Genomic DNA, 23,216 nt, shown 5'->3' with positions numbered 1-23,216 from the left:
ACCACTTTTAATTTGCAACTTTTAACCAAATTTTGTGGTTTTTAAAATCCAATTTAACCACCTTTTCCACCTCATGACTGTTCTTCAATGTTCATGTCTGTGTTAAACCATCTAAAGGTACAGTGGCGGTCCCCCGGTCTCTGGCACCTTTTTTGGGGGGCTCGCGGGCTGAAAAGGTTGAGAACCTGCTCTAGTAGATGATGAATAATAGACACATGCAACAAATACAGTATTACTCCAGAATCCTGGAGTATTATTTAGCTTGTGAAACACTTCACATCTTTACACTACATTAGTTATTATTACATCACACATTTTGCTTTGAATATGTTTATCCCTATAAGTAAGATATTTAAGAAGGAACCTTATGGAGAGCCGGCTCTTTCAGCTCAAAGGTGAGTCTTGACTATCAGTTTAGATAAGATATTCATTTATTTGTACAAAACATCTTTTTTTTTTTTTAATCCATACATTGACAAGTCACAATGTGCACAGCACATCCAACATATTCATTATTTCTATTGAATATTAGCATATACACATATTAGCCACAAGCTGTGTTTTGTTTTGACGATTGTTAACTGAGTACATATTTGTTTGTGACACAACAACATTTTAATAGTATAGATGAAAGCTTATGATATTGCACACTGTCCACGTTGCATATCGAGTCAAAATCACATTTAAAAGTAAGAGTATGTAACCTGTCCATTTTAAATGATCATGGATTTCTTTTTGCATAATGGAGAGCAATGTCACATTGTGCACAGCACATCCAAGGTTCTTTTTAACATTCACTAAGGAAAAATGTGATTTAGGAATTTGCATGTGATGCCACAATATTTAGAGCAATTATATACATTAAAACTGGCGCTATTGCACAATGTCCACACTGCATATCCAAACCAAAAATGTAGAAATTAAGCTGTAATTTTTCATCAAACAGAGATAATAACATTGCATGCACTACAGATGTATACACTTCATCATTTAAAGGTCAAAAAACAAACTACTTGTGAATAAAGACACTTTATTTCATCTTCCAAGTCTGTTTTTTTTTTTTTTTTTTTTTTTAATAAGGTATGCTACTTTAAGCCTTTTCTGGGTTACTGTGTGCGAAACAGGGTACACCCTGAGCCAACACATTATAATTTAATTAGCTGCACTATTTCATACTTGCTATGGGATGAAATCAGTATACATTTATTTTTGATCTAGTCATGCTCAAGATTTAATTAAAATGACCTTTGCCTTTTTCAAAAAATATGTAGTTTAACCAGGACTGCTTCATCTTCATTCTAAAGTGTAATAACTGAAAAGCAAAATACTTACAACCACAATATTTTTGATGCAGTTGTGCAACTTTTCCTTTCCACAGGAAGTACAACAGTGATGCAACTCACTGCAATGGCCATCTAATCCAGCTAATTAAGGAGATAGTGAATTTAATGATAGGTCTGTCACAGTCGTGGTCGTTGTCTCAGGAGTTTCACTTGAGCCCGGGTTGCTTGTGAGTGAGGCTTTTGTGTACCTGCGTATGGTCTCCCTGACAGATGGGTACAAGGACATAATGGAGCCTTTGGACCAGTCCAGACGAGGAAAGATTCTCTTAAATATTGCCCTGCGAAACAGGATGTACACCCACGGGTCCAGGATCTGGTTCCAGGTGGCAAGGCGTATCCACACCAGGAGGTATTTGATTTGAAGTGGACCTCCAGACAGCCCAGTGTGAGCAATAAAGACCTGGTGGAGACGCCATAAAAAGAGAGACAGCCATGAAGAAACGAGAGGAAGAAAAACGAGGATTGTGTTTGTGAGGGATGGAGTTCTGAGGAAGTACATTTGTAGCAGATACAATGAATTACAGATGAAAAGAATAAAATATGTGAAAAAATGATAAAGTAAAAAAGAAAGAACATACCGTGGTAGGCTAACACAGCAAATAAATATAGCCAACCCATCTATTATGCTTATGAGGTGAATGCTGGGTAATATTCCTGAGGCAGTTCCTGCTGTAACACAATTAGCCTGTGTTTTAGTTAAGCAGCAGCTTTGTATGTGAGGCGTAGCTTTATTAGCATTAGACAGAAACCTCTGTAACATGCTAACGAAAAGTAAAGTGTGTAGTAGATTCATTTCTTTGCTGGAGGCAATGGACATGCTTCATGCCAGTAAATATTAAACCACTGAAAAGCCTGTTAATTACATGCATGATGCAAGCAAAGGGATGAGCAGCACCCAAATATATATAAATATATATATATATACACATATATATATTCCTTTTTCCAACGCTCGGCAAACAAGAGCATCAGTAGCTTTTGGTTATTAAGTTGTTGCTAGAACTAAAACATTTACAACAAAATCTTCACTTTTGCACTTATTTTACTTTACATATAACCAGGGTTGGGGTCAATTATAATTGTAATCACATAATTGATAATTAATTACAATTATGGAGTAAATATAATTTTAATTGTAATTAAAAAAATCATCTGTTGCTGTTGTAATCACAATGAAATTGTAATTGGGTTCAGATAATTGACTTTGTAATTAAAATTCTATAAAAACTGCAATATGATTAAAGGCAAAACTGGGGAACCATGTTAGAGTTCTATGGCTTACACAGTTAACAATTATTAAAATGTTTCATATCAAGTATCATTTTATCTTTTTTGTAAAATTTAAATCTAGGGGTATACTGACAGAAAAAAGGCTTAGACGCCCACACCAAAAACATTATTACCAATATTTTCATTGATTAGGAAGCCTAACAAGGAAACCAAGAGATGAAACACAAATTAGATGGTAGATAATATTTTTTGTGTGTATTTTACAGCTAATTTAAGACATGGGTCAAAACTAACCTGTTATCATAAGAGATGCTAACAGAAAGCTAACACAAAAGGAAGGTTCCGTTTCGTGGGGTAATTTATTAAAGGTTCAGTAATTGTGATTCATTGAATTTGGACTTTAGTAATTGAGAACATAATTGTAATTGACTTTCAGGGAAAATAACAATAAATGTAATTTTAATGGTAATTGGAAAAAATGTCGGTCGCCGTAATCGTAATTGAGTTATAACTGAACATGGAACATGTTACTTAAGATAGATTTGGTCTCCTACACATACTAAACTAATCCTTTGACTTTTTTAATTGTGTTTGTATCCCTGACCAGGAGCATCATCTAGTGAAAAACTGTCCTCTGAAAATGACTTCACACCATGATTGAGCAGAGTTATGTAGCCTATAGTCGTGCCAAAACTTGTTGTGGAGAGGTGCCATTAGTGGCCAACATCTACTTCAAAAGGAAGTTCTCCACTGTAAAATAATGAAATAATAATGAAAAGAAAAAAAACATCCTGAGGTGAGTTCTGCGTTTCAAAGATATCTTTGATTGGTTTAGAAGCACCAAGGAAAAGATGAGATATGAGTTTGTGATACAGGCTCATGTGAGAACTACAGAACAGCCCAACACATAACACGGGTGAACAGTGACAATAGAAAAACGTAACATATTTAAATGTTTTTTTGTTGTTGCTTTTTTTTATTTTTTTATTTTTATTACTTTTTACTCGCCTTAGCCGGGACACTTGAAACATGATGTATATCCAGGGGTCAAATATCTGATTGCAGGTAGCCATTCGTATGCTGAATAAAAGTCTCTCAGTGCTTAAAGGGGCAGCAGACACCACGCTCATCAGAATGTATATCTGCAAAGGGTGTCACATAATATATAAATTCCATTGACTTATTCACTGAGATTGTTTTCTCTTTGTGTGTGTGAATGCTCAACGCAGCAGTGGATTCACTGCTGATTCTAATGAGCTGCAGTGAACCCTGGTTGCCTTTATTTACATGCACATGGAGCTCTTCTTCTCTTCTTAAAGGTGCAGTCTGCAACTCTTATAAAAGTGACTTTTTGCCATATTTGCAAAGCTGTCACTATGTAAGGCAAGGCAAGGCAAGGCAAGGCAAATTTATTTATATAGCGCATTTCATACTCAAGGCAACTCAATGTGCTTTACATGATAAAACATTCAATTGTTTAAAATCAATAAGAACATTTAAATCAATAAGAACAATTAAAATCATCAGTAAAATCAATTAAAATCATCAGTAAAATCATCATGACATCAACAACATGACCAAAAATCTCTCTCTCAATCATATGCAGTAGAGAAAAAAAAAGTGCCTTTAACTTTGATTTAAAAATGTTCACATTGGATGCTGACTTCAGCTCCGCTGGCAGTTTGTTCCACTTCTTTGCAGCATAACAACTAAAAGCAGCATCACCATGTTTACTGTGAACTCTGGGCTCCACTATCTGATCTGTGTCCATAGATCTGAGAGACCTGCTGGGTTCATACCTGACTAACATGTCACTGATGTATTCTGGACCAAACCCATTCACAGATTTATACACCAGCAGCAGAACTTTAAAGTCTATTCTGAGGCTGACTGGGAGCCAGTGTAAAGACTTTAAAACTGGAGTAATGTGCTCTGACCTCTTTGTTCTGGTTAAGACCCGAGCTGCAGCGTTCTGAACCAGCTGTAGCTGTTTGATGCTCTTTTGGGGGATTCCTGTCAGAAGACCATTACAATAGTCCAGTCTGCTGGATATAAAAGCATGGACCAGTTTCTCCTGATCTTTCTGAGCCATTAAACCTTTCACTCTGGAGATGTTCTTTAGGTGGTAGAAGGCTGTTTTTGTGATAGATTTGATCTGACTGCTGAATGTAAGATCTGAGTCAATCAGAACACCAAGGTTTTTGACTTGGTCTTTAGCTTTTAAAGATCGAGACTCAAGATACTTGCTGACAGCAGTCCTCTTTTCCTTGTTACCAAAGACAATCACCTCCGTCTTGTCATGGTTTAGTTGAAGGAAGTTTTCACTCATCCAGCAGTTTACTTTTTCTAAGCAGTCACACAATACCTCAATGGGACCATGGTCATGTAAGGACAGCTTTATATGAAACTAGTCATTGAGTCGCCCCTGCTGCTCCTGCAGCCATTGGCAGATTGCCAGAATGTACCGTGACCGAGCAAAAAGAACCAATCAGAGCCAGGATTGTGTTTGATGGACTATCTGACAGCTGTTGCTCACAGTCCTTGCGACTTTCCGGTGGCTGGAGCACCGTCTTTCTGACAGTGTATGGTCTGGAGGAGTAGAACATGGAATTAGCGACTTTTCTGCTTAAAAGGTAATTACTTGATTTACAGTATGTTTAATTTGTAATTGTTACACTAGAACTCTGTAGTGCATGTGTTGTTTGTGCGCGCGCTGCTCTCACCGCAGCCTCCTTGTGTGCTGCTGTAAGTGACACTGTGTTGCTGCTGCTGCTGCTGCTGCTGCTGATAGAGTGGTGTGTGCACATTGAGAGAGAGAATATGCTCTCTCTCAGTAATATGCTTTTAACAGTTATATTACTGCTATGTTGCTGTTGGGCTAACATTAGCTTGTTAGCTCCTCTGAGGGAGGGACTTTGGAATGTTTGAGGGTTGCGGACTGCACCTTTAATGGCGTATACAAAACAGCAGAGTGGGAACTGTCACCCCCTGTGGCCACAGATTTTTTTGGGTCACGGTTTTAGTTTATCATCTCTCAGTAAACAAATGAGGTTTACATCAACTTTTTTTTTTTATGTTTTACTGATTGTTAGAGCAACCCAAAGCTACACAAGTAACTGCTAAATGATCCCATAGAAATCAATGTACTAAGAGGAGCTAATCACGTCACCAATGACGTCATTTCAACATGGCGGAGCACAGGTTAAAGTAGTCCCAGTTTTAAAAATGAATGACAGGAATATGGTGCAAAATAATGTGTTAGGCATAAATCTTCTAAGGTTTTAGGCCACATTTGTAAAAACAGTGGAGGATCCCTTTAAAATGCCCTGGATTTGAATTGACGTTTCATTGTCCATTTGCAGTACATTCAGGATCAACCAGGAACCCACAGCCCACACATCAGGAATCAACAGTGAAAATAAAATGCTTGTAATGAATAGTGTTTTACTCAGACATGTTGAACAAACAGGTTAATCTTTTGGTTTTTGACATCACTTATCTGTTCGTACCAGTAATGATTCCTTTGAAGGAACGAAGCTTCAGACCTGATCCCTGTTATCTGAAAAGGAGATTTAAGGGGCGCTTTGATCCAAAGCAAGACCAGAAAACCATTGAGGTCAGGGAGTTTAAAAGCAAGTTGAGATGAAATGAAGCATAGACATAGCAGAGGAAAGAGGACCTAATGTCTGAGTTTAGACTCTGGATTATACAATTGTTTTTGTTGAGGGAAATTGTTAGTCTCGTAATGGTATTCAAAGGAAAGATAAATGACGACAGTGGATAAAAGTGCCACTTCTACCTCATGAATAAAATTACAAGTTCTCTGACAAAGCTTATCATCACAGTGCATTCTTTAAGGGAAAGGGAAAGGAAACATGCTCCTGTCAGAGAGATTTAAACCCTAAAGGTTACTAGGCCTAGAGACGGCCCTGTGGTGGACAATAACAAGTTAACAAGACAAAAGGGCTCAATACATTTAGAACCATCATGTCTCTTAACTCTATGGGTCCACACAGACAATTTTAAACATCATAAATTCATCTCATAGAAAGGTTATAAAAATACACCAAGCTTTTGTTGCTTTTTTTTTTTTTTAAAGCACCTTTTCTTTTTTCTTCTTACATTTGCTTAAATAAGAATAATAAACGTGCAAAATAGTGTATCATCATCATTTTTAGTTGTATGCAGAACTGTTAAAAATAGACCAGTGCAAGCTGTGTAGCCACTTTGAAGGAGCAGATAAGGCTGAATGTTATAATTGCCAAAACATTTCCTCTTGTTAACGTCCTGCTCTCCTCACTGTTCATTAGTAGCAAAAAGGCCCCGTTTTCCTCAAGGCTTAGCAACACATTTCACAAAACAGTTACCAGTCTTTAAAAACAGGAAAGACCCCAATCCAGTCATCTTAAATCCAACTGATTCATGTGTGTTACTCACAATATATCAGTTGCTCCAATTTCCATCTTGGAATACCAGTTATTTATTAATTTTCCAATAGATACTGTATGTGTACAAGAAACGGTGTTCTGATGTAGACTATAGAAGACGACCACATGGTATATCGAGGTAAACCCAGCAATCAAGAAATAACCTCAAACCACCTGAGAAAATCTAGCCTGTAGCCAATAATTTCATTTTTGTAACATGTGGAACAAATTGCTTCTACTGGTATGTGATGGCATTTATAGGCATTTACTAATCATTTAGTAAACTTTTTCACAAAGTCTGTACTTTATTTTTGAAAAACTTCTTCTGCCAAAGGATTTTGTCCCCAGTTGACACAGATAGTGCACCCCCACCACAGTGATGTGCGCTAATAATCACTAATGACTTGGGAATTAAAGAGCAAGTGCAGTGATGGGAGTCTTTCACACTCTGATCAGCGTGCACACTAGATAAAGTCAGGTTGTTGTTTATCACTATGACTATCTAAAACACGTGCGGAAATCTCATGGCCCGGGGGCCAAATCTGGCCGTTTGGAGCATGCAATTTGGCCCGCAGGAGCAAGTAATTACAAAGAAAACACAAATAATGCTGTAAATGAAACTCAACACTCCCGGTGCTTATATCACATGATTGCAGTCATTTTTAGTGTTAAGGTGTTGAAAAAAAGTTCAAAATTTTTACAAAATTTTCCTCAAATTATTACATATTATTTTCCTTAATTAAATACAAATTGGTCCCAAAATCGAGGAAATTTAAAGTGACAATCCTTTAGAGACTGATATCTATTACTTATTGCTAGGATATTGTAGGTTTATTACTTATTTTGTATTTTATGTATATATAGAGGTGCAAACTAGGCACAATAATGTTGAAATTATTCATTTTCCAGCATAAAATCTCTGACCCGCTTGAGATCAAACAGCTCCGTATTTGGCCCGTGAACTAAAATGAGTTTGACACCCCTGATGTAAAGATATATTGCGTGCTGAAAAATAGCGGGCCGCCCTGCTCCAGATAGTCAGTACAGATGTGGTTGATGAAGAAAAGACTCACCAGTAGTGGGCACCAGCACACTGAGGCAATGGTCATAATCAGGATTAGCTGAACCATCATCTCCACTTCGTGGTCGCGTCGGCGCTGTGTTCTGTCTCCTCCACAACACACCCTAATGAGGGTCACCACGCTTACAGTGTTCAGCAAAAACGATGTGAAGATGCTCATCAGTCCCACCAGGGAGAAGAGAAGAGAGAAGGCCAAGTCAGTCCCTTCAGAGCTAATGTTGAAAAAACACCAGGAACCAGGAATCTGAATGTGGTAGCTCCCGATGCCTGTAAGGGGCAGTAGGGCAATGCAACCAGCGCTAAACCACACCATAAGCACCATGTTGACTGTCCGTCTTTTAGACATATTGGTGGAACGAGCGAATGGACGGTTGATACCAATGAAACGCTCCACTGCCATGGTGGCACCAAGCAGCAGAGGACAGAGTCCATAGAAGACCATTGACATTCCCATGAAGTTGCAGAAGTGGCAGTGAGGGTCTATCTCGCGCCAATTGAAATTGGTCACATAGTAGGAGACAACAATGGAGCCTGTGACCAGAAGACCCATGAAGTCAGTGATGACCAAACCGCCCAGGAAGATCAGGAAGGAAGAGCGCAAGCCGTTATTCGTTCGCCGGAAGGACTTGAGAAGAACAATGAAGGCGATGAGATTAGAAGTTAGGCCTAAAGTACTGAAGATGGATGAATAGTAAATTGAAGCAATTGTGGGCGGATACTTGAATCGAAGGCTGTTCAGGGAGAAGCAGAGGGCCGTGTTGTTTTGCGAGGAGTTCATGGTCGTCAGGTGTTTCAGATGATTCAGAGATCATACGAATGGAGAAGTTTCATTCTTCCTTTTTACCTACAAAAAACACAGAACAAAAAATAGTCCAGTTTGGCTTCGTGCATTGTTTAAGTATACATAAATAACCCATACTATACAACCCAAATTAAATGTGTTGGTTATGCTTAGTGCAAACGTAATTCAAAATTCTTAAGCTAATAAGGATGTTCCACAGAATTGAGCTTCTCACAGCACTCCCAGAATAAAACCCTTTGAGCCACAGCTAATCTGTTTACTCTTCTGCTAAATGATCCTTATCCACATTTACAATGATGCAAGTAACAAAACCACTGGTGCTGAAAATTGACCTCCAGTCACCCATCCATTATGAAAATGATGGAAAAGGGCACGCTAAAGTGCTTCTCAGTGTCTTTTCATAAAAAGCAACCCCATCCCCTCTCTATCTGTGGTGTATAGCCTGCATACGGATCATAATTAGCACTTCAGTTCCAAAATGCTAGACAATAAAGCTGATTGATTGAGTTATTGTTGATGGTTGTAAGCAGAATGTGTACAATTCTGAAGTTATTGACCAAATAATTAGTGAAATATAGACTAACTGTGGCGCCATATGAATTTATGCTCACATTGCTTTTCTACAGCTACTCTGGTTTCTGCCTTTGTTTATTGTTTCGAGCAGACATGGGCAACTGGCGTCCCGGGGGCCACGTGCGGCCCTGAAGTAAAGGCCCAAAATGAGTTAAAAACACGTACAAAATTACAGCAACAACAACAACAAATTTACACTGAAAACGAATACACAAAAAATGTCTCCAAAAGGACAACAAAAATACACAAATTGGCTCATAACACACAAAGCAAAAAAACAATAAAACAAATTGAAGTAAAATATGCTAAATGACTTCTGAAACACACAAAACGACAACACAAAATGAGAATTTTTTTTACACAAAACGACCACAAGTAAATAAAACAAAACAATAAATGACACCAAAAACACATACAATGACAACAGAAACGTATTGGTCTTCCCTGTATTAATGCTCTGATTGGTCATTATTATAAATGCTGACATGAATGTTGATAATGTGGCCCTCGGATCAAATATAATCAGATTTTTGTGGCCCCCACTGTGATGAAAGTGTGGTTGCAAGGAGAGGCTCCATAATAGTCTTTCTACTGCGCTGCATTATAACAGCTTTATTTGAATAATATTGGAGCAGGGATCATGTAAACCTGATTTTGACGCCCATGATCCAAGGTATCTTAAGGTAGTTTTAGTAAAGCCCAAATGAAGGCGATACTTTTAATACACTGACAGCATGAGGCGTAGATGGAATGAGGGACATGAAATAGAAACACACCGAGTGCAATAGAGTTGACGTTTCCTGGCAGGAAATACATTGTGGAGATAAACACACTGTGTTATGTTTCTGGGCTCTAATGGTCATGCAACAGTTTGAATCCAGGACAGCATTTTATTATTTGAATTAAAGGATGTGTTTAGCAGCATTGTTCAGAAGATTATGTATAGGAGTCTAGGGTGACACTGGATAATAAACAGAGATCATATAAGTCTAGTGTGGGTGTAACTTCCTGTCATTATGCTGACACTAATTTACCGTTAGTCAGTGCACAGTGGCTGATGAGGTCACATTTTTGTAAATTGTCTACTTTTTTTTGTGTCTGTTTAATTGTTGGAGATTTTCTGGAAATTTAGAAGACTAATAAAAACAAACACCATTGCGTATAAGCAGGATATATAACAACAGAAGATTCTCAGACTACAGTATGTCCCTTGTGTGTTGCCATAAAAATGAAAATGAAAGCGAGATCTTTTCCGTTTTTACCAGAAATTGCATCTGCATCCTGTGCTGGGCAGATGATATCCTCATTTAGTAATATTTATTAGATCATACAGAGGAAATAGGTTTCAACTATGTGGCCAACAAGATATTGTTGTTCTTATCACATACATGTCCTCTTAAAATCAGAGCAGATAAAGAAAAGAAGACATTTATGGTTGACCGCAACTCTGTGCAGAAACTATACATACAGTAGTTTCACACGCTTCTAAGCAAAGAAAAATCCAAACCATTTCCTGGTAACTTTTAAGTTCACCATAAAAAAACCAGAAAGCAGGTGTGTGTTTTTGGAATTCCCCTACTTCATTGTGTGTCTGGTTTATACATTTTCTCTAAAACTTGTATTTTCCTTTTATGGTTCGTGTGATCGTGTTTAGGTTGAAGATTGGATTTAGTTTTAATCATAGTCTGAGCCATCTTACTTGCACAAACATAATCAGATTACTTCCTTTTCCACGCACCAAACGTAGTTTTGATTGGATACCTTCCAAATCGAAACTCAGTTCTGACCGGATTTCATTCCATGTGAACATTATAGTTTCATTTTTTGTTAGATAATGAAAATAGATTGTGTCATAGTTAGTCATAGTCTCATTATAAATTGTAGTCGGCAAAAACTATGAGGAAAATTAAAACACTGATTTTAAATGTGTTTGAGGAAAATAAATGCACTATTGCATTAAAAAAATGTGTGATTTCTGACATAATTTTGCACACTTGCCATTGCATATCCTACTATAGTCACTTTATTCCATATGGAGAGAGACGCTTGGCGCCGACTCCTCCATAACTTGGAAACTATTTGAAAGCTCCATTAGCCAAAAGTGCTTCTTGGCATCTACAATTAATATTTCATCTCGAACATTGTTTCAGTGAAGCGGTCAAACGTTTGTCCAAATCAGACTGACGGGAAACCACAGACTCAGAAGACAAGCCTTAGACTTGCACAAAGAGCATCGGTTTAAAGATACAAACTGAGTGTTGATCCTTATTAGGGCAGTCTGAGTATAATTTGTGCATTCATAAATAATAAAAGATGAGACATGATGGTACAAGTGCAGGTTCATTGTGGTTTGTGGGGAGAATATTTGTCTGTCAAGGTAAAATACTAACTACTGACCATAATTAATATACTCCATTAGTCTGTTAGAAGGATTATGATTAGAAATACTTTAATCAATGCTATTACAGACTTCATTGACCTTATAAACTTAAGGTTGTAGGGCCTAGAATTGGCCTATACAGGGAACATTAAAAAACATTATTATTAATTATAAAATAAATGATGATATTTGTGTCATAATTATGAAATAGTTTACTATTATTATGTACATATCATATACATTCATGTGTAAATGTATGTACATATGTTTGTAATGAGTGTATAAACTGTATATATAGAACTTGTGCAGAATATATATTGAATGTATATTGTGAAAATAGTAATATAAGTTAAATATTTTTTGTGTGTGAAATTATGTAGAGAACCTTGTTTTGTTTTGTTGTGATGGGGTAGATACTGTTTAAATATATATATGTAAGCTTTGCTTCAACCGACACCCTTTCGGTGGATGAATTGGACAATTGAGTGTTTGTTCTGTACTATTTTTGTTTGTTTGTGAAGACCGCTGAAATAAAATACATAAATAAAAATATATATATTTTGTAGAGTTGATGATGATACAACAGAAAACTGCCAAGTCTCTGAGGAACTTTTGAAACAAGTACGAACAAGATTGTTTCCCTTTCTTTGTTCAGTATAGAATTAATTTAATTTTATTTTATTTATTTTAATAGCAACTCTACTTTGCAACCAGAGCACTCTAGTTTAACTCTGCACCTATCTGGAGTCTGCATATTCTCATGTGTTTGTATGGGTGTTTTCTCTGTTTTCCTCAGTTTCTTTCGACAGTCAAAAACATGTATGTAGGCACACTGACGGACCGGTGTCCAGTCCAAGGTAGACCCGTCATGTGACTGGTAACACTATGGTAACTAGTCTTAATTTCTGCAAAGAAAGCACTTTTAATATTACTATTTATTCTAAATAAAAGGATTTATTTATTCTTTACTTGAAGTTTCATACATAAGGCTGACATTACACTGTCATTATTATGACATGACACCTATCATTAGCATAGATAAGGTGACATGAAGGCTGTTATTAAGTGTTTGTTACACTGAATCCCTAAAAAATTCCAACATAGCTCCAAAGGTGTCTTAATTACTCATGCTAATGACAAATAATGACAGCGTAATGTCAGCCTTATGTATAAAAGTTCAAGTGAAGTGTTAACTAAAAATAAACAATTTCTTCAAAATAATTTTTTTTTTTTTAAACAGAAGTTTTTTAAAACCCTTGTAATAAATTTTTCTATGTTTAGCATTGAAATGTTAACTGATAGTTCAGAGATGAATGCATTTAAATAATACACCTTGTAACGAATAGTACTTGGACTATAAGTCTAGATTTCAATATGTTGTAATCTCTTGCGAAAATTAAGCCGTTAGGTACCGTATTTTGGGAAAACTAAACAAAACAATCCCATCATTCCCATTGTTCCACTAGAGGAGGCTGATAACTTGCAATTTTTGTGACATTTCAACTCTCCATCCGTTTTCTGACCCGCTTGCTCTTTTTCAGGGTCGCGGGGGTCTGCTGGAGCCTATTTCCATTGGGCGCTAGACGGGGGCGCCAGTTCATAACAGGGCCATTTCAACTCTAACAGGCAGTAAATGATGAATACAAGAATAACATATATGACAAAAATTTCAATCTGTTTAACAAAGCATTAATACATTTGTCTTCTTTTTTTGCAACTATACTATACTGTTTGTAAATCCCAACATGTTGAAAACTTCTATTTGTGCAAAAGTACTCACCAAAAAGGTTATATGCTCAATGAGCCAGAAATCTGGTTCTCATTTAAACATGTGCATCACATCTGTGGGAGTAAAAAACACTCCCCAAACCTGGTCACTGTCAGTTGTCATGGTTTATTAACTAACTGTAAATAGCACCAAAGCATACTCCTCTCAGTCAGATATTTTCTATAAGGATGACTCACAAGGATGTGTGAAAATGTTAGTTTAAGGAAACTAACTTGTTATTGTGAGAGGCTCCTCATGCACGGTGAAGTATTTGGTCTGTCGGTTAATGTGTCTGTTTAGTTAATGATACTTTAACATTCACAACACGATTTTGGGATGTATGAAATAAGCCATAAATGTTAAAATAATGCATCTTTCTGCAGTGCAAACTAACAAACATGATATGATAGAGAAAACTCTGGCAAACAATTAAAAAAAAAAACAAAAAAACTTTTTTTTGCACATCTTATCTCTAATGTTTGAGTGGCTGCAGTCTTACCATCAAAGAAGAACTCTTTCCTGTCGGCTTCAAAGTTTTTACCCCATTCAAGTCATCTCTGCGCTCTTGCAGGATTTACTACTGCTGATGAAACACAGAGAATTCATAAGACAAAGAGGGAAATATGTGTTGACAATCAAACAAAAATAAGAATAAAATCAGCAGTCACCCAGGATCAACTATTTTCTACCAGTTGTGTTGACTTCAGCAGCAGCTCTGATACTCATCTGTTCTTTTTCAGCAACACTTCCTTTTGCTCAGCTCACTCCTCCCAGAAGACAAAGGGGAAGGACTATGGAAATATACCAGTTATTTAATATATATATATATATATATATATATATATATATATATATATATATATATATATATATATTAATTAGGGCTGCACGATAATGGCCAAAATGATAATCACAATTATTTTGATCAATATTGTAATCACATTTATAATCACAATTATTTATCATTTTTGGTGAAAAAAAAAAAAAAAAAAAAAAATGTTTTTATTTCACTACTTTTAAACAATGTGTACAGTTTACAGTGAAAAATGAAGCTTTAAAAAAGAATTATAGTAAAAAAAATTAATATCGATTAAAAAAAATTAACCCAAGAATTTAAAATGTACCAAAGGCTAACTGAATTATAAATGTAAATATTGCAGACGATCAAGTTTATTTAATCATGGCAGCCAAAATCAAGATTAAAATTTGATTAATTGTGTATCCCTATATATAATACAAAAGTACTTAGTACTAATTGAATTAGCACTGAATTTTACACGTACCAATTCAGAGATCAATTGTGCTATATTAAACACATACTAATACCATCCAATAGTGATATGACATAAATCACAATCAAAAATAGAAATTGGAATAAAAAAGATACAGTCAATTTTAGAAAGGATCAAGTAAGAAATGACATTAAATCTCCCTGGACAAAAGCCAAATTAAAAAAATAAAATGTACTACCAGTCACTAAGATGAAAAGTCATGTAAACACCTGATATTTTAGTTTTTATAGGTATTTAATCATTTGCTTGGTACAATGCTATGATTCACTACTGAGAAAATCTGTCTGACTGTCTAAAACACTAAATGTTTTTTGGTTTACTAAACAAAAAAAGTCTCTATAACCCAAAACAGTCATTCCCAACTTCATGTCTTGTGAAATTGATTAAAGAAAAACACACATGGGTAGAAACATCTGCAGAGTCACAAAAGCCTCTCTACTAACATTGGGCTCACTGATGAGGCTCTTTTCATGAGGAAAATAAATGTGCTAAAGCCGTTGGGGAAAAAAACGAGAAAAGAGAAAAAGTGATTTCTTGTGACAGCGTTGGATAAAGAGTCCAGAAAAACAAGCCTAAACTAGTCAGAAAATGCTGAAAACAAGTCACACATAAATACACACACTGATAGGGGAAAATTCTGTTTTGTTACAATAAAAAAATATGAAAACAAGTTCATGAACCAAAACCTACGAGTTAATTAACAGGTTGATCAAAATTTACACTTCATCTGATGAATAAATTAAAATTTTTAAAACACTTTCATTCCCCTTAATGAACATCACGTCAGCAGTTGTTTTTTTTTTCATCTCTACTTTCACTTCTCAATATCGCATCTCAAATACACCAATTTTCTCTTGTACATTACTATATACATGATGGCATGGAACAGGGTTGGTGTCAATTGTAATTGTAATTTAAAAAATCTGTTGATGTCATCATCATAATGAAATTGTAATTTACTTTAAATAATTGACTTTGTAATTGTAATTGCCATGAAAATTCAATAAAAAACAATAGGTCAATTCTAATTTAACGCTGAACTGTGGAGCCATGTTACAGATGTACAGTTTTACACATGTGTAGTGAACAATTATTAAAATGTGTCTCATATCAAGCTTTCCCACACTTTACCATTTAAAAAATATATAAATCGAGGGGTGTACTGACACAAAAAAGGCTCAGATGCCCACACCAAAAATATTAATATCTATATTTTCATTTATTACAAAGCCTAACAAGGTAACCAATAGATAGGAAATAAATTAAATGATATATATTGGTTTTCAGTGTTTTACAGCTGATTTAGGACCCTTTATCGTAAGAGACGCTAACGGAAAGCTAACACAGTGACTTTTATTAGGTTATTTATTCAGGCTCAGGAACCGTAATTAAACTTTAGTAATTGAAAACGTAATTGTACCTGAAAAATGTAATTGACCCCAACCCTGGCATAGAGCTGTGCAGACAGAATGAAGAGGGAAAAACTTTTAGTAATTAGACTTTTGAGGAGCCGTAGACTCACCCAATGCACCTTCAAATGACCTTGTGCATGCATGTGATGTTGTCTTGTATCATTACTCTCTCATTACTGCCTCTTTGCCATTGGAAACTGAATATTAAAGCCATTATCCATCTGCGCACCGGTCGGAAACACCCGTCAACATTACCATTCAGGTTGCATGTATCCATCAAGTCTCTATCATTAAGTCTAAATGACATACAGTGGAAGTGATGGGCTCTGATCCTTTTGTTTTCCTTGTTCACTCTGTGGCTCTTAAGCTCCACTCAGGCTAATACCGTAAAAGGATTCTGAGTAATTTCATTGCCATACACACATACAATCAGGTTTGACCATAGTAGGACAACAGAAATACAGTAATTTCATCTCCCACAGCGGAGTTGTTCTTTTTCTTCTTCTTCTCCCTCTCAGACAGACACAGACATTCCTCCTGTCTGCTGTGTCTCCTCTGCTCTTCTCTCGCGTCCCACATCATACACATAGTTTATAGTGTGCATAGTATACCGTGACGTCCACCTTTTAACATATTAATATTTTCCTTCTCATTACTCTAATGGTACAGTATATGTAGCATATCTCCATAGAGCTGAAGGCTGAATGCATTCAATCACTTGATCCAATTGGATGAAATGTGTCCACAGCAGTGTAATATATCTGATTCACAGTGATTGACAATCTGACAAAAGCAACTGCCGCGTCAGCTAAATCTGATATATTCAAAACTGATGTGATTAGCACCGGGAAGAAAACATCTGTGACACACATTTACTTTCCGCCCAGTTTCATAACAGGACTTCATTTTCTCTGGGATTCACTTAACAGTAAAAAAAATAAATATTTTGTTGTTTATGAGAATGATCTCCCCATGCATTTCCCTAAAAAGTGAAAAAAACCCCACATTTTTTACACTTTCAATCATTGTTAATCATTGTTAATTTAATTTAGTCATTAGCTTAGTAGGTTTTTGACAGCTATATTTTTTCTCCTGGATCAAAAGGGTTTAAATATCAATATTGCAGGACATAATTCCCCCCAAAAAACAGGATAAAAATGCAGTTATGTGATGGGTTTTTAACTGATTTGTATTGCTTATTTATTGTATTTATATAATTGTGTTGGCACTGGATGGCACTTTTAAATCCCGTTATACCTGTTGCAATGACAATAAAGATCAATTCTATTTTTTCTATTCATTTTTAAAATGTAAAGAGTCAAAAGTACAGATTTGTTTAAAAAAAAGTCAGGAGTAAAAGTAAAAAGCTGCCAAAAAAATAGATATTCAATTAAAGTACAGAAAAAACGACTTAATCAGAATCAGAATTCTTTTATTAATCAGAGGGGGAAATTGTTTATGTTACAGCCACAGAAAAAAAAAAAAATTACAAATAAAAGAATAAAAACGTTAACAAAGACTAAAGAAATACTAAACAATAAGTAAGTGTATATTTAAGTAAAAGACTGTTAAAAATAGGGATCAGATACACACATATTACAGTAGTAGAAAATAAAGTAGGATAGATAATACTGATATTAATGATAACAATAACAATAATAGGTATTTGTACTTTGTTACTTGTCACCTCTGCAGGTGGGGCTTGAAAGTCCACCTTCGTTCAAAGTGGGGAACATCCAAAAAAGGTTTGAAAACCACTGATCTAATGGGTTTGGATCTCTATATGCAGTAATAAGAACTGGGGACCCCAAACAGCATTTGGCATACGGTCCCCACAAAGGTATAATAAAAAACCATAAACTACACACTCACACTGGCAACCCATCGGCCCTCACCAACGCTCGAGCTGCTCCTTTAGTATACAGGTCTGTGATTGGACACCTGCTGCCCTCATCTGCACAACTGCTACAGATGAAGCAGACACACACACACACACACACACACACACACACTACAGTCCGTAACATTAACAAGGGTTTCTTTTTTTTCTTCAGATTATCAAAGATTAAATGTATAGACCAGATAAATCCACTTCCTTGCTTCAAAAAGGACATATTCATTATGAAAATATACCAGATCAAACATTGATTAATGTAAAGAAGTTTGCTTTTTAGAATGTGAGGAGCTCCAATTAAGATGGTTTCTTTGATGCTGGCAGAAAGTAGTTTGATGGGGGGTTTTTTTAGACAGGAAAGTCTGCCAGTGGAAAGTCATTAATAGAAAGTCAGCTGTTTCATTTTTTATACATAAATAAATAAATCTCAGGCAAGGAAACCCACACATGCAAAAATGCACCGTCAATCTATTATACATTATTTTTAGCTGACATGCATCTATCTACACCCCCAGCCTGCAGCATGAGGTTTTATTTTGACTCTAATAAGCAGAGCAGTGGGAAACCTACAAACTAAAGTGACCTTTGACTCAACTCCAGCCTGAAAATCATCCCTGTGGCAAAACTCTCCTCCCATTGTAGGCTGACATTACAAAGGAAATTCTCTATCTTCCTCAAATCTTGCCGTAAAACTGAATATCAATTCCACTGTATAATCCAGATGGTCTTCTGTCCTCTCAGACATGAACTCAGCTTAAAAAGAGCTCAGCCTTTATCTTTCTACATATCTATCTTTTCAGGCGTGTTGGAACAAAAGCGGCCAAATACTTGAAGTGAAAGCCATGACTCGTGCTGTGAGTGTACAGTGCGGAGACTCAGTGTCATTAAACACAAACAGATCTGTATACTGAAAAAGCAAATGTCTTTCAGTGGTTAACAATCAAATGGCTTTGCCATACGTGCAGTTTGCGGTGGCAGGCTACCCCCAGTGGTCAAAAGTTTTCATTAGTTTTCCCAAATTCATTTGAAAAAATAAAATTTCTTAATATAATGCTTTGTACATACTATACAAATATTTTAAGAGGCATAAAACACAGTGACTGTACAAAACATATACATTAATTCATTTGTTGTTCTTTTAAAAATGCTAGCATTTAGGTTGGTTCTTCTTCTGTTGCGCAATTCTTCTTCAAATTTTTGTAGTCAACGTTATCAATTATGTTACTAATCATTTCTGCATTACTGTATATCAAATCAAATCAAAACAAATCCAACTTTATTTATAGAGCGCTTTTCATATATCTACAGTATCTATAAAAGCAAGGCAATCTCTGTCTGTGTGTCTGTCTGTCTGTTCCTCAACTCAGATTGACCTGAGACTTTCAACATGGCTGCTGCTTGGTTCAAGGGTGTGCAACGTCGGATTTGTTTGGACTGCAATGATACCGTTCATAAATTATTTGATATAAAATGGTCTTGAATGCAGCTTTGCAGAACAGCTCAATGTTGACAGGTAGTCATGGTAACTCAGGATAAGTTGTGTAGAATCTACAGGAGTGACTGCACAAAGGGGCTTTAAAAAACAACTAGAAACACCCCGTAAATATTGGCCTGCAGGTGTCCTCAGTGAGCAGTGTTTGTAACTAAGGTGAACCCCCATACACAGACACAGAGTCGAGATAAAGACAATGGCACATGATGCCCGTATGACAATGGCATGTGGTACACACAATGTGGTTGGCGCGAATCTCGAGACGGTCTGTGTATTGATTTTATTTCTTTCTTCAACATGATTGGATATTTGCTCTCACGCTCTCAGTTGAACTATAATATTAGCTGTGTCTGACCTCAGTCTTTTAGTTTGTAATGTAAGAACTCACATTACTGTAATTGAGTTGCTCTGTTGGTACTTGTAGTTTTTTGAGTATATTTATAAAAGTAATTTATAAATGAATGATTTAATTAATATTTTTAATTTTAAATGATTAAAGGACATTGTGAAACTACAAAAAATTACATGACCATCAAAATCCATTTATTCTTAATCGTGCCAGTTCTGATCAACACCAAACCACTTTCTTCTGATCAGGTTGGGATTTCTACCTATTATGTTGTCACTAGTGATAGACCGATACATTGGCCAGCCAATATTATCGGTATTATTTGCATTTTATCGGCATCGCAGATCCTCATTATTTACAGAGTGCAGAAATATTTTGTACTTGTTCTTGTTCTACATCACCTGTTTTTAATATTTGTTTGATATTTCTTACTTGTTGTTGTTCTACCTCACCTTTGTTAATTTCAATAAATGTTCCTTTTTTTAAAAAAATTGAGACTTGTACCATTTGTTATCATCGTTGTGTAATTTTTATGATGTAAACTGAGGGAGCAAAAGTAGTATCGGCTCCAAATATCTGCTCAAATAACTCAGTCCGTATCGGTCATCGGCTAAGGCTGATGGGAAAAAAAATCGGTATCGGTATTGACCCTAAAAAATCCATTTCACTTTATCCCTAGTTGTTATCCACATGACACATTTGGCCTGGCACTGTTATAGAGTTCATATATTTAGCTATGCTTAGAGCCTGACAATTTTTTTTATTCTTGAATTAATTGGTGTTTTTTTTTTTTTTTTTTTTTTTTTTCCAATTGTACATTTTGACATTGTATTTTATACAGATGCCTTTGTGGAAAACAAATTAAGTTCCAATTGTGCATGATTTGGTCTCTTCCTTTTTAAGTTTCTACATGAGATGTTTACTGTATGCAAGGGAACCGTGGCAAGATTTATTACAAAAAATAAACGTGGGGGGTGAAAGTAACTAATAACTTTTACTTTGAGTACTATTTAATTGAGCTACTTTTTACTTGCACTAGAGTATTTTATGTATGACTTACTTGTACTTAACTTGAGTACAATTTCCATCAAGTAACAGTACTTCTACTAGAGTAGGACAGATCAGTACTCTTTACACCTCTTTCAGAAAGAGGTGGAGAAACCAAGATAAGTCGGTGAATCTTCACGTGAAACTTGATCAGGTTGTGCTTTCCTGCTTGGTTTTCTCCGTCTGTACATTCACTCAGCTCCTACATAAGCACTCGGGCATCATTGGACGACTGTGGGTGGATCTTTTTGTGATGTTGCACATGCATCAAGTGCTTATAGAAGTTCACTTTGTCCTTTTCTTTCACGGCTGAGCAGACAGCTTCACAGATAAGAAACGCCAGGCTTTGAGTTTATGTTTACTGCCTTTTGGCTTTAAAACGGAGCTCTTCACTGTCATCATTCCTAGACGTATGGATTCGCAGCTTCACATTATAGGCATTAGGAACGTTTGATTCATGATCAAATAAAAAATGTGTACAGGAAGGTTATAACATTTCCTCTGCAAATGCTTTTATGTCTCTTTAATGATGCAATACACTTCACTTGAGATCAGAAGAGAACACAAAGCATTGCTTCTTCCCTGATATTATTCTTCCCTTCTGTTTCTCATTACAAGGACATTATGTTGAGAATAAGAAACATTGTTTTTTCTGTACAAAAATAGTTTTTTGATTTCTTTTTAAACCGTAAGTAAATTATTTGTTTTCACGTTCACACAAAACTTGCGAAGCTTTTTCTGGAAATCTGGAGGCAGATTCCATTTCCTAGCTGAGTCATCATTTAATAGTAAACAACAGAGACATTCCTTCTCCATGTATGGGCAGCTATTGAAAAACAACGTGACACATACAGCTTTCTTTTGATCCTCTGAGCCTCAGAAAAAAAACACAAGGAAACACTTCAATACGTTTTAACAATATCAAAGTCAAATAATGTGTGTAGAGAAGTGGCTTTTTTTCTAGATTCCAGGCTTTGAAGACAGAAAGGTAAAAAAAAAAATGTAATATATTAAGAATAATCAAGCAAAAATAACAAGCAGGAGTTTGATCAATGGTGCTCAACTTATGGTTTGCGTCTAAAAGTTTAGGTCTCATCCCTGACTTCTGTGGGTCATGTAAACACTAGATTTGTTTTGCTTTTAGCTCATATTCAATAATAAAAAAAAATACATTATTAAGATTATTGCATTGTGATGATCATGGGTTTAAGTCAGACAATAAGCAACTGGAGGCCCGGGGGCCACATGTGGCCCTCAGTCCATTTTTTTGCGGCCCCTAAAGCAAATTGCCAAAAATGTAATTCAAGAAGTTGGAAGATATAGAGTATAAAGCCCAACATAACACACAAAATAACTCCTAAAACACACAAAATAACTCCTAAAACACACAAATTAGCAGCAAAATGCACAAAGTACACAAAAACACAAATTCCAAAAATACACAAAAAGACTCATAAAACACAATATTACAACAAAGACAGACACAACAACCACTCAAACAAAAACATAAAAAAACAATAACACATTACAGAATAGCTCCAAAAGACACACAAACTGTTAACAAAATTACACAAAAATGACACATAAATACATAAAGCAACAACAAAAATTACAGAAAAATACACACAATTAAAACAAAAACAAAAAAATACACAAAAACACACATAATGACTCCAAATACATACAAAATGACTAAAAACTAACAAACATCAAAGTCCTTTCTCTCCCTGTGTTAATGCTCTGATTGGTGTTTTATTCTGAATGCTGACATGAAGGTTGATGATCTGGCCCTTGGATCTCATACGATCACATTTTTGTGGCCCCCACTGTACTAGATATGCCTATCTGTGGTTTAAGTGAACTTGTAAGAAAGCTTTAACTTTAAAGTTAAACTACGAACCTTTAGGTATTTTCACATTGGTGTAGGACAATAATAATGAAAAACAAGAAAAAAGTTTGCGGAGCTTTTCACACTCAGGGCAGGAGATGAAATGTAAATGGTGGATAAGTGATGAAGAAGGAGCAAACGATAACAGGAGGGAGGTAAAAGAAAATGGAGAAGCTTTCCTTTCCTCTCTTATGGGAAACCTGCTTTAATAACAGCAATCTGTCAGTGGTGGAGCTGT

The 23,216-nt window shown here is 35.8% G+C and overlaps 1 protein-coding gene across 3 annotated transcripts; it reads right to left on the bottom strand.

Annotated features, from left to right (window-relative positions):
- Window positions 1-475: 475 nt before the first annotated feature.
- Window positions 476-14,342, bottom strand: tbxa2r (thromboxane A2 receptor). Of its 3 annotated transcripts, XM_028444543.1 has the most exons (5): window positions 14,273-14,342; window positions 14,104-14,184; window positions 8,074-8,925; window positions 3,571-3,715; window positions 1,464-1,743 (listed from the first exon to the last, which is right to left on the bottom strand). In XM_028444543.1, exons 3-5 carry the CDS (start codon window positions 8,857-8,859, stop codon window positions 1,610-1,612), a joined length of 1,065 nt encoding a protein of 354 aa, XP_028300344.1. In that variant the 5' UTR covers window positions 8,860-8,925; window positions 14,104-14,184; window positions 14,273-14,342; the 3' UTR covers window positions 1,464-1,609. The 3 variants fall into 3 exon arrangements, with proteins under 3 accessions (XP_028300342.1, XP_028300343.1, XP_028300344.1); XM_028444541.1 differs by lacking the exon at window positions 3,571-3,715 and having other exon boundaries at window positions 476-1,743; XM_028444542.1 differs by lacking the exon at window positions 3,571-3,715 and having other exon boundaries at window positions 476-1,743; window positions 14,104-14,187; window positions 14,273-14,322.
- Window positions 14,343-23,216: the final 8,874 nt, after the last annotated feature.

Source organism: Gouania willdenowi, chromosome 4 (genome assembly GCF_900634775.1).
Source record: "Gouania willdenowi chromosome 4, fGouWil2.1, whole genome shotgun sequence".
NCBI classification, from domain to species: Eukaryota; Metazoa; Chordata; class Actinopteri; order Blenniiformes; family Gobiesocidae; genus Gouania; species Gouania willdenowi.
This window is presented reverse-complemented; position numbering and strand designations above follow the sequence as displayed.

Bases quoted from the DNA above. Each gene is read 5' to 3' on its own strand.
- tbxa2r (XM_028444541.1), bottom strand. From the start codon at position 8,859: ATGAACTCCTCGCAAAACAACACGGCCCTCTGCTTCTCCCTGAACAGC. The intron at 1,744-8,073 runs GTGAGTCTTTTC...CGTCTCCACCAG, and splicing joins TGTGCTGGTGCCCACTACTG to GTCTTTATTGCTCACACTGG.